General features: G+C 41.1%; 1 protein-coding gene across 3 annotated transcripts in view; it reads right to left on the reverse strand.

Annotated features, from left to right (window-relative positions):
- Positions 1-6,327: 6,327 nt before the first annotated feature.
- LOC129847799 (FYVE, RhoGEF and PH domain-containing protein 5-like) overlaps positions 6,328-12,666 on the reverse strand; it is a 139,688-nt gene continuing 133,349 nt past the window's right edge. For all 3 annotated transcript variants that reach the window (XM_055915491.1, XM_055915499.1, XM_055915484.1), the window contains exons 20-21: positions 11,702-11,856; positions 6,328-11,573 (exon numbers count right to left, since the gene is read on the reverse strand). In XM_055915491.1, the coding sequence (XP_055771466.1) occupies positions 11,537-11,573; positions 11,702-11,856 (192 nt within the window). In that variant the 3' untranslated portion in view covers positions 6,328-11,536. The remainder of the gene's footprint in view (positions 11,574-11,701; positions 11,857-12,666) is intronic.

Consider the following 12,666-nt stretch of genomic DNA (forward strand, 5'->3'; position numbering starts at 1 on the left):
CTCCTGCGTTGTCTTTGCCGTGTCCCTGTCACTGAAAAACATCCCCAAAGCGTGATGCTGCCACCCCCATGCTTCACTGTAGGGATGCTGCCAGGTTTCCTCCAGACATGACGCTTGGCATTCAGTCCAAAGAGTTCAATGTTGGTTTCATCAGACCAGAGAATCTTGTTTTTTATGGTCTGAGAGTCCTATAGGTGCATTTTTGCAAACTCCAAGCTGGCTGTCATGTGCCTTTTACTGAGGAGTGGCTTCCATCTGGCTTCCATCTGATGGTTGTCCACAGAGAAACTCTGGTGCTCTGTCAGAGTGACCATCCGGTTCTTGGTTACCTCCCTGACCAAGGCCCTTCTCACCCATTTGCTCAGTTTGGCTGGACGGCCAGCTCTAGGAAGAGTCTTGGTGGTTCCAAACTTCTTCCATATAAGAATGATGGAGGCCACTGCATTCTTGAGGACTTTCAATGCTGCAAACATGTCCCTCGACACAATCCTGTGTCGGAGCTCTATGGACAATTCCTTCAACCTCATGGCTTGGCTTTTGCTCTGACATGCACCGTCAACTGTGGGATGTTATATAGACAGGTGTGTGCCTTTCCAAATCATGTCCAATCAATTGAATTTACCACAGGTGGACTCCAATCAAGTTGCAGAAACATCTCAATGATGATCAATGGAAACAGGATGCACCTGAGCTCAATTTTGAGTCTCATAGCAAAGGGTCTGAAAACTCACTGTACGTAAATAAGGTATTTATGTTTGTTATTTTTAATACATTTGCAAACATGAAAAAAAACTGTTTTTGCTTTGTCTCAATGGGGTGTTATGTGTAGATTGATGAGGGGAGAAAAAACGATTTAATCAATTTTATAGTAAGACTGTAAAGTAACAAAATGTGGAAAAAGTGAAGGTGTCTGAATACTTTCCAAATGCACTGGTGGCAGGAACTTCAGGTAGCTAGCAACAAAGAGGTTGTGAGTTCAAATCCCAAGTGAGGTTGAGTCCCAAGTAATCAACATACAGCATCATACTGTCCTTTCACATTAACACCTTCATTTAGTTGTAAAAATACAGTGTCATGGTATCACATGTTGAAATTTTGCCTCCCCATGTTGTCACATTTATTTCACATGAGATCGTGTTTTCACGTGTTCACCTGTTGTCACATGTAGTTTCACGGTATCACATGTTGAGATTTTGCATCCCCATGTTGTCACATGTATTTCACATTAATTTCACATGAGATCATGTTCTTACATGTGCTAACATGTTGTCATATGTGTAGTGTTATGTTATTACATGTTGCTTCACATGTTATCACATTTACTTCACATTAAATCACATGAGATCACACAAGATCACGTGTAGACAATCTGAAATCTGTGTGTTTTTTCTGTGTGGGAAAAAGACCTGGGCTGAGTTTTACATAAAGTCCTGGTGTGTGTGGGTTTGGATCACGCGGCTCGGCTGCGGGGGTAGTCTGGTTTGGGCAGAACTCTGAGGATGTGGAGGTGGTAGATTTGGCTGCTGCTGAGGCTACCACTGTACCTCAGGCTAAACTGGCACCAAAACTGTAAATTGTTGAACATCATCCAATGTTTAGGCTTCAAGTGCAGATACTCCCCACACTCATGTGCGCACACGCAATGCAGTAGCAAGTGCACACACAGACGCATGCACGTAGACACACACACACAAACAAACACACACACACACACACACACACACACACACACACACACACACACACACACACACACACACACACACACACACACACACACACACACACACACACACACACACACACACACACACATCATTAACTACTAAAGACCATCACAGAGTTTAGCGCACAGTATTTCGGCAGTATAAATGTGTCTATTAGCCCTACATAGAGGCTTAATTATAGATGGATTAATTAAACTGTGTGTATGTGTGTGTGTGTGGGGGGGGGGGGGGGGGGGGGTCCCCTGCTGTAAGATGAGACCTCTATGGGACAGGGAGGTACAGGTATGTGTCACTGCTCTACTCTAATCATGATTACATAACAGGGAGATCCTGACTCATGACAGAACTGGGGAATTCCTCACCTTACACAACTCTGTGGGTGTGTCGAACTCAGCTTCTGACTCTGACTCTGGGGTGCAGAACATGGAGGTGAATTTAGCATGTGGAGATTACATTGAGCGCTTGCTTCCTGATGGATCTGGCTCCACACAGCTGACTCCCCCAGCTCTGCACTGACATACATGGCTCTAATGCTCTAATAGGTCACAGCTAGCTCGAGGTCACAGAGGCGGAGGTAAATGGCACCATATTCCTTTTTAGTGCACTTCTTTTGACCAGAGCCCATAGAGCTCTGGTCAAAGGTAGTGCACTTTATAGGGACTAGGGTGCCATTTGGGACATAAGCATGGTTACTGGGAACAATCACACCCAGAGGGTTCATGATGTACTTTCTGACTCCTCTGACTCATGGCACTACTATCTCTTCTATAGTATTTACACCGAGTCTCTGAGGTAACTTAATGAGAGTCGCTCTGTGGTAATGTGATCAGTGATTCATTGTTTGATTAAATTGACTGGAGAGGAAACCCTGTCATAATGGTGCGCGTAATGACCCTTTGCCTTGTTATGAAAGCCCAGCCATTCAATTCCTAATGCTAATGACCCCCAGCCAATAGGATACTTACGTAAATCCCCGCAGGGACAGTTAATACCACCCAGCACCACTACAGACAGACACAGCGTGAGTCTCAAATAACAATCTATTCTCTATATAGTGCACTACTTTTGAACAGATCCCTATGGGCCCTGGTCAAAAGTAGTGCACTCGGGAATAGGGTGCCATCTGGGTCACAACCATAGACACTGTCCTCAGAGCTGGGCTTTGAACTTAATGTGTGTTTGTGTGTATATTGGAGGTGTTAGATGAAAGCTGAAGATAAGTATATTTTATCTAACTTGTCTGATCTTTAGTGGCGTCCATCAGCGCTGCTCGCATGTTTAGGTTTCTCTCTCTGCAGACCAACATTGCTGAAACAGAGTATGGAAACCATGACTCACTCCATGTATAGATAACACAGGGCTGGGGGGTTGAGGGGCTTATTTTCTTCCTATTTGTCTGTTTGGTTCAGGGAGGGAGAGAGGGAGGGAGGATTCTAAAAGTGGACTGGTGAAAGGATGGCGGAATGGAGGGAGAGGAAGAGGTGTAACAGTGACTTGTCAGTGTGGGCTGCATGTAGAGTCGCTAAAGTGGGACATACAGCTTGTCCCTCTCTTCTTCCACCCTCCTCTACCTCTCCTCTCCTCTCCTGTTCTCCTCTCTCCCTCCACTGCATTGCGGAGGAACACGGGACAAGGTGCAGACCCAGAAATGTCAAGCTAATGTCATGAGGATGTATTTGCTATTTTTTTCTCAATCTCTTTCTTTCCTCTCTTTCTCTTTCACAGCTCCAGTTCTATGACTCTTTAAGTCTCTGTAAATGGGTTAAACCACCTCCTATATCCCTACTGATGATGCTTTCTCTTTCTGAACATAAAGCAGCAGAAAAAACACATTTGGGTAATACTTAACACACAGGAAGATGAGGGTGTATATGGTAACCAATGGCAATATGAGTTTCAGAACTGCATTTGAAGCTAGTGCACAGCCACACGGCTCTTTCCCCTCTCTGGTGTCCCCTCTCTGGTGATTGCCTTAGAAAGCTTATCCTTGCTATCATGTGTGTGTCAACGTGAATTTGGCCATGAGTTCACACAAGCCAGCTCTCACTTTGTCATTCTCTAAGGTCAGAAGGAATAGTTGAATATGTTTACTTCCTTATAGATATTTGAGCAATCTTTAACAGTTTGCTGTGCATTTGAGAGACAATAGCCTGAGAGACAATTAGAACTGAGGGCAGCTGACCTTATTGAGCTGTTCTGTTCTGTGGGATTGATGAGTCGCATGCTTCGCTCACTGTGCCTCATGCCTGGGGCATGTGTGTGTGTGTGTGTTTGTGTTATGACGCTGCTACAGTACCATCCCACTATAACAGCGTATCCTCCCACCCTCGACCTCCATCCTAAAGCAAGCAGTGTACTCAACACTCAGTCAGTGTCAGTAATGAGGACATCGAGAAAAACTAAGATGACTACAGACGTAGAATCTTAATTTGATCACTCTTTTGTTACTGAGAATTTTCCTGAGCCTTACATAAATTCACAAAAAGCCCTCACTAACTCCTGTTTATATTAACAATATTGCACTTTTCATGTAGCCTAATTTTGGCCAGCTAATAGCCTAACCACCAATCAAGCAACATTATGGACTAAATGTTAAAATCCTGTTTCTGCAAGCAATATTTTATATTATTTTGCTACGACAATACAAGTCAAATTAAGAGCCTACATCTGTACTAGAACTGACCTCCCTCTTCTCTCTTTTTAGGTCTCACTACTCCACCCCACTACTTCTTACTTGTACAGACACCACAATTGTTATATCGCCTTGTTTGTTATTGTCCTGTCCCGTCTCTATTGTGATGATCACTAATCTCTCACATTCAGTGTTTTCTTTGAGACAGTTTGGGCGTATGGAATAGAAAAATAGCATTTTTGGTATTGATACAATATAGACAAAAGAACAGATAACCAATAGGGGAAATTCATTATCTGAGAATTAGAATACTGAAGGTATTATAGGCTGATAAAGAAAAGAAAAACAGTCAAGGATAGTCAGATAAGTGTCATATTATTACCTGGCACTTCCCTCTTTGATCATGTACATGCCTGCATCATGATTGATACATCTGCTGAGCAAATGATTAGTACTGTGAATAATAACTGAAGTACAGTAACAGCATCAACAGTACCTATTAGCACAACCTAGTTGCTACTGAAGTGTTTACAAAACCCCCAAGCTGGATAATAGGAACAGGAGCAGCAGGTACCAGGGGAGGGTTTGTATCTAGAGGGGGAAGAACTGGAGCAAATGAATGGTCATTAGTCAAAAAGAGTAGCAATCACTGGAGTGGTATGCAGTATGAGTAGAGCATGGAGTTATTCTTGCTCAGATCTGGAAAAAACCCTGGCCCTATGCAATAGGTATGAGTAAATATGATGAGACCTGCATGAACTAAAGAGGACCTAACCAACAGCCTTACAACTGAGAAACAGGATACGTTGTGAAACAGAAAGAGAGCTAGACAAAAAGAATGAGGAAGAGTTGAAATAATGGGGGATACTGTTGAAGAAAGTAACAAGAAAGAGAGGGACCCTGGGAGAGGGAAAGAAGGAGAGCACTGGATGTTGAAGGATCCAGCCTATATAGTACAAGGTATCTGCAACTTTCAGTTACCCCAGAAAACAAACTTTCCCCCCCCACTATTCTGGGTCAGGAAGCCTCAAGGGAGAGGTAAGGAACAGAGCAGTGCTGCCATTTCTCCTGCCCTACTCTCCTATACTGCATACTGCTGTCTGTCTGTATCACCCAGGCCCTGCTGCTCGCTCTGCTGAAGCCCTCACAGTGATCTGAAACCAGATACATTGCACTTCTGCTTTATTAGTGCAGTTACAGTTATACACAGACACAGTTGAAATACGTGTGGGAGTATAAATAGCCCACAGAGACTTTAGATTATTTTTGAGCCTTTTGTTTGGGCATGCCTTTTGTGTTTTTCCGTTTTGTACATATTTATGTTCTCAGCATCATCTGAACAAATAATAATCCACTTGGACTGGCCGACCAAGAGTTTAAGAGAGACAGAGCTGGTCCTGGACCACGGTAAGGTTGCGGTCTCCCTGAGCATGTACAGTACATTCAGGTGAACAGCACACTATTCTCATGCCTAAGTTCAAAGTCAGAATGCACACAGAGAGAAATATTTGTATATTTCTTTTTTTTTTTTTACACACTTTTAGTTATTTTACTACTGTATGTCAATATGTCTTTGTTGCAAATGTTTTGGTGCCAAACTGGTGGGAGTTGCAGAGTTATTTGAAAATAATGCCATTGTTGATTAGATGCTTTTTAAAATTAATTAGGCAATTTTCTCTTGAACCATATGGTCAATCCACTAGAAACTCATGGACCTTATGGTCTATCCACTAGAAACTCATGGGCCATATGGACACAGATATAAAAAAAAATGTATACTATCTATGAATACATTTTTTAAAAGTTATTCAAGTACAAATTACCAAAGTTACCATAGATTGCCATAGATTACCTGTTAATTACCTAAATTACTGAAGATTTTGGGAACTTGGTAAATTACCGGTAGCTTTGCAACCCTAGCACAGGGTAATTAGAAGCAATCACACAAACTGACACATGCAAAGGATATCCGACCTTAGTCACTTTACTTGTCTGAGAAACCCCCACGGTTGGAAATAAATAACTCATCCAGTACACAGTCCACTAATGTAGTTATGGCTAATAGCAGGGTTTCACATCAGGGAAACCACTCTCATTATAAGGCTGAGCTGTGGCTTGATACAAATAGGAATTTGACATGTTATGTAACTTAATGTTGATGTTAAAGTCTCCTTTTTGTCATTGATCTGATATAACTGATATATCCATGGTTAGCTAACTCCGGGCACTGGGTTTAGTGAGTTTGGCACAGGTCGACCAAGACACAGGATTAAAGAATAACATTTAGGAGAAGAGTGAACTTACATTCCACTTTCAGTTCCATTCTCATTTTATCAGTGCAAATACAGCAAAACAATATTTGACTATCAAAATCTATATGTATTTACATTAACTAGTTGCTGTATGCAAGGTAATTTCAGAAAATACAGTACATGACAAAAATGCATAGCAAAGAACCACATTAAAAGCAACAAAAAAAAACACAAGACAAATCATGGGTTGCACATTTAGTTACAATATTGTATTTAACATTTGTTTCAGGACTGTTCGTTTCAGGACTGTTTGTTTCAGGACTGAAGCCCAGCTGAGCATTCTATGCAATGCAGTCTCAATACACACTTGTAAAAAAAGGTGCTATCTAGAACCTAAAAGGGTTCTTCGGCTGTCCCCATAGGAGAACCTTTTGAAGAACCCTTTTTGGTTCCAGGTAGAACCCTTTTGGGTTCCATGAAGGACCCGTTTCACAGAGAGTTCTTCATGTAACCCAAAAGGGTTCTACCTGAAGCCCAAAAAGGTTAAACCTGGAACCAAAAAGGGGTTTCCTAAAGGGACAGCCAAAGAACCCTTTTAGAACCCTTTTTTCTAAGAGTGTAGGTACTGATTAAGATTTTGTCTAAAGTGCATTACTGTGGCTTGGAAACATGATGACATTTCAAAAGGAGGCAAATAATTAGTCGGATAAGCTTTTGTCATCATTGTGATGTCACCAGATTGACTTGAGATGTAGTATAACTTTAGCTAGCTGGCTAATATTGAGGGGAGAGCACCGACATTTGTGCTAGATAACATTAGCAAGATGGACCATGTCTGAATAACCTTAATTTCTCAGAACAAGAATAAAATGACGAGTTTCAGAAGAAAGTGCTTTGTTTTTGGCCATTTTGAGCCTGTAATCGAACCCACAAATGCTAATGCTCCAGATACTCAACTAGTCTAAAGGCCAGTTTTATTGCTTCTTTAATCAGAACAACAGTTTTCAGCTGTGCTAACATAATTGAAAAATGGTTTTCTAATGATCAATTAGCCTCTAAAAATGATAAACTTGGATTAACTAACACAACGTGCCATTGGAACACAGGAGTGATGGTTGCTGATAATGGGCCTCTGTACGCCTATGTAGATATTCCATTAAAAAAATCAGCCATTTCTAGCTACAATAGTTATTTACAACATTAGCAATGTCTACACTCTATTTCTGATCAATTTGATGTTATTTTAATGGACAAAAACTGTAACCTTTCTTTAAAAAACAAGGACATTTCTAAGTGACCCCAAACTTTTGAACGGTAGTGTATTTCAGTTACTTTTGAGTATTTAGTGTAATTTGTATTCCACTGGCCTTAACTACAAAGAAATGTATTTTGCAATAAGTTACACAATTTCAAAATACAAAATACTTTTCTATACCATTTGTTATAGCGACTCACACTTTTGTGGGCTCCTATCACCCCAAATGTACTGCATTTGTATCAGAAGTGTGATGGCACTATGGTGTGATAAAAACGTCTGCTAAATGACCAAAATGTTATGTGAAAATGAACATTTACAAAGCACACTGGGTATTTGATTACAATACAAATTATTTGGACAATAAGCATTTATGCCAATTTTGATTGAAATTGGTTCAGTGGGTACTGAGGGAACATAGGACTGAGGGAACACAGGGCCCAGGGAACATAGGGCTGAGGGAAAATAGGGCTCTGGGAACATAGATAGAGGAATCAACTTTTCTAGCTTAAGGCAACATTGCCATCTCTCTAAAGTTAACTTGACGACATCATAATGATGGCAAAGTTGTTTTCTACTAATTATTTGTATACTTTAGCAATGTCATCGTATTTCCAGGCTTCTATAGCGTAATTTTCATGAAACAGTATTAGCCCTTGTTCAGAAAGACTGACCAATAGCCATCAGTCGGACATCAATACGCTGCGAGATCTAACAAAGTTGATAATAATGGCAACGACCGAATGAGGTGCAATCCATGAATAGTCATACTTTGAGCAGAACCTGTGCTTTAAAATGTCAGGCATTAAGGTACGTGAAGCTGGCTAAGTCGAGTGCAGGAAAGTATTCTGATAAAATAAAGAAATAGAGAATGAATTCAGTAAGTACTGCCATATTGGTTTAGAAAGGCTGTCTTGCACTGTGAACATGACAGCACATATTGGGTCTAATGGGAGGGGGGTGAATGAACCCACCATCTCAAACCTTGGTGGATGACGTAATAATACATGGAGATCCACTTATGCTTCTGACATCACATTAAAACAACGGTCACGTTGGCATGTGGTCAACGTGTATTAATAACAGATTCAGCATTTTCATAACCTCTGGATATAGGCTACACACCCTAGTAGTGCATGCAGTTTAATAACCTTTACTGTTATTGTTCACTGAAATAAATCTAGTTGTTTCAACTAATTATTATTAAGTAACTAGTTCCACAGCCTTTTTTTCTGTTTACTCAACTTTTCGTTTTATCTGAACAACAACAAAAATTGTTGGCCCAAACTTAGCTCCAGCTTGTGAAAACTTAGGCAAAAATTATTTGGGCAACTGGTGGGCAAAAAGCTGGGCAACTGGTTACACACACACACAGTGCTTTTAACTTCAATGTGTTCAACTTACATATTTGACACATGTTGACATGATTACCTTGTGCATGTTCATTTACACAGAAATTATTCATATAGCAGATGCTCTTATCCAGAGCAATTATGGTTAAGTGCCTTGCTTTAGGGCACATTGACCGATTTCTCAACTGGTAGGCTCGGTGATTTAAACCAGTGACCTTTCGGTTACTGGCCCAACGCTCTCAACTGCTAGGCTACCTGCCACCCCCACATCCCCATTATTCAACATGTGCTCACCTGGGATTTGAACTCACAACCTCTGGGTTCACGGCATTCTAATCGTCCTGCTACACCACCATGTCTGTGTCCATTATCATTTAATCAGACTATTCTCTCATCATTGATTTGACTTACTTGTTTCAACCATTTGAGGGTTTTCTGTCTGGTTGTTTAATGTTGGTGGGGTATATTACTCTGTTATAATGTTAATGTTTTTTTGTTTTTGTTTTCCTAACACTACACAGCTGATTCAAATGATCAAAGCTTGATGATTAGTTGATTACTTGAATCAGCTGTGTAGTGCTAGGGTGAAAGCCAAAATGTTCACCCCTTGGGGTCCCGAGGAGTGAGTTTGGGAAAACCTGACTTAATCACTATGATAAATAAAATATTTTTTATTGAGTGTACTTTTAATAGAGCTGAGATATACTTTGAGGTGCAAAGTGTAGCAATGCAGGTGAAATCAGTCATTGACACAGACATGGTGGCTTAGCTTGCACTAAGAGGTTGTGACTTCAAATCGCAGGTGTGGGCATTTTCAATACCGCAAGGGCTCTCCAGAGGGTGGTGCGGTCTGCACAACGCATCACCGGGGGCAAAGTACCTGCCCTCCAGGACACATACAGCATCCGATGTCACAGGAAGGCCAACAAGATCATCAAGGACATCAACCACCCGAGACACTGCCTGTTCACATCGCTACCATCCAGAAGGCGAGGTCAGTACAGCTGCATCAAAGCTGGGACAGAGAGATTGAAAAACAGCTTCTATCTCAAGGCCATCAGACTGTTAAACAGCAATCACTAACTCAGAGGCTGCTGCCTACATTGAGACCCAATCACTGGACACTTTAATAAATGTATCACTAGTCACTTTAAACAATGCCACTTTAATAATGTTTACATATCTTACATGACTCATATCACATGTATATACTGTATTTTATACCATCTACTGCAACTTGCCTATGCCGCTCGGTCATCGCTCATCCATATACTTATATGTACATATTCTCATTCACCCCTTTAGATTTGTGTGTATTAGGTAGTTGTTGGGGAATTGTTAGATTACTTGTTAGATTTGTGTGTATTAGGTAGTTGTTGGGAATTGTTAGATTACTTGTTAGATATTACTGCACTTTTGGAACTAGAAGCACAAGCATTTCACTACACTCGCATTAACATCTGCTAACCATGTGTATGTGACCAATAAAATAGAATTTTATTTGATATGAATTCCTGTATAAATGAACATGCAAAATGTAATCAAGTTTGCGCCCCCAAAAAATGTGGGTTCAGGTAACACTCTGCCCGAAATGTCTGTGGAAACTGTTATTTAATAATAACTAGTTGAAACAACTACATTGTTTTTACAGTGTTCTTAAAATAAAATAAAATATCCCCCAAAAATGTGAATGTCATTTTCATTCCATTTGTATAAGTAATCCAGCGTGGTTAATGCCATGAAAAACTGTAGGGAGAGTCATAGGTAGCCTTGGTGGAATTTTCCAGAAGGGTACGTATCTGGGACAGCTTCTCTCTTGGCTCTAGGCATCACACCTGCTGTAGCAGCGGGATGGGGACGTTGGAAGATGACAAAGTAGGTGAGCGTGTCCTCTCCTTTAAGAACACCATGTCTTGTTCTCTCCTCTCCCAATCCACACAGTAAGACACAACCATCACAGCTGACTAAAGGCAAAATGAACATATTCATCCTTCTTCCTCCTCTTCCCTTTTTGTTTTACATTCAGGCATTCTGAGGGACGGCTATGTGTAGTAGGAGAGTGGCAGCGAGGACTCCAGGGTAAGTCTGAAAGGTGAGATATAGGGCACGTTCCTCTGTCCAGGCGTTGCTGATGCCTGCCAGATCTTATAACGCCTGGATAGGTATTTTACGTATCAGCTAACCACATCATATGTTATAGTAATCTGTCAGTCGATGACACAGTCGATGACGTGGCACGCAATCATTGGTTGATACATGCAACGTCTGAGCAGGGGAACGCAACCACAGTCTCAACAAACCACCCAAGATGGCCACTGCTATAAAACTGTGGCTTCCTCCATGGCATTCACCCATCTGGACAGAGAAGAAAGTGCTGACTGTAATAACATTGTAATAACAATATGATTGTTGTGTTGATGCTGCTGCCCATAGTTTCTCCTGGTCAGATCATGTGGTCATAAAAGGTGCAGTGCAGAGCTCACCTCTCAGCAGTGTGGTTGTTCTCGGCCTTAAAGGTGTAGTACAGGGTCTTCTTGTGGTACAGCTCAAAGACGTTGGTTGTCTCCTCTCCACCTGGCCTGTCAGGCAGCTTCACTGTGAAGCCCAACAGAGGCAAACTCTCAGACGCCACCTTCTCCTAGAGAGAGAGAGCGAGAGCGAGAGAGAGAGAGAGAGAGAGAGAGAGAGAGAGAGAGAGAGAGACCGGCATAGTCTTCAGGGTGTAGTTTGTGGGGGTTTTGTGTAGGGGTGTAACAGTTCGCCAAATCCATGGTTCGGTACCTATTGCGGTTTTGGGGTCACGGTTTCGGTACAAAATGAAATGCCAACAGTTAGTGTAGTTAATTGTTGCTAATTTAATCAAATACAAAGTGTTGGTATTCCTGATTCCATATATGATCATGAGTCATATAATGCCTGATGAGAGCACAATCAGGAACATCAACACTTTATATTTTCTTAAATGAAAACACAAGATTACTCAACAACACAAAAATAAAAAACAATATGCATGTGAAATTAATATGTAAACATAGCTCAGACATTGTATAGGCCTATGCTATAACGTTTTCTTACAATGAGAAAAAGACTGGCACTTGTGTGACTCTCATAAAGGGGGCGTGTCTCTAGCACGGTAATTCTCATTTACCACTCCAGGGTAATGTGATGGGCTGTCACTGTTAAAACTTGGTGGGTCCCCTGCAGGACGGTTGAGCTAACGTAGGCTAATGCGATTAGCATGAGGTTGTAAGTAACAAGAACATTTCCCAGGACATAGACATATCTGATATTGGCAAAAATCTTAAATTATTGTTAATCTAACTGCACTGTCCAATTTACAGTAGCTATTACAGTGAAATAATTCCATGCTATTGTTTGAGGAGAGTGCACAGTGTTGAACATGAAAAGTTAATAATACACAAATTAGGCACATTTGGGCAGTCTTGAT

This window comes from Salvelinus fontinalis, chromosome 3 (genome assembly GCF_029448725.1).
Source record: "Salvelinus fontinalis isolate EN_2023a chromosome 3, ASM2944872v1, whole genome shotgun sequence".
In the NCBI taxonomy this organism is placed as follows: Eukaryota; Metazoa; Chordata; class Actinopteri; order Salmoniformes; family Salmonidae; genus Salvelinus; species Salvelinus fontinalis.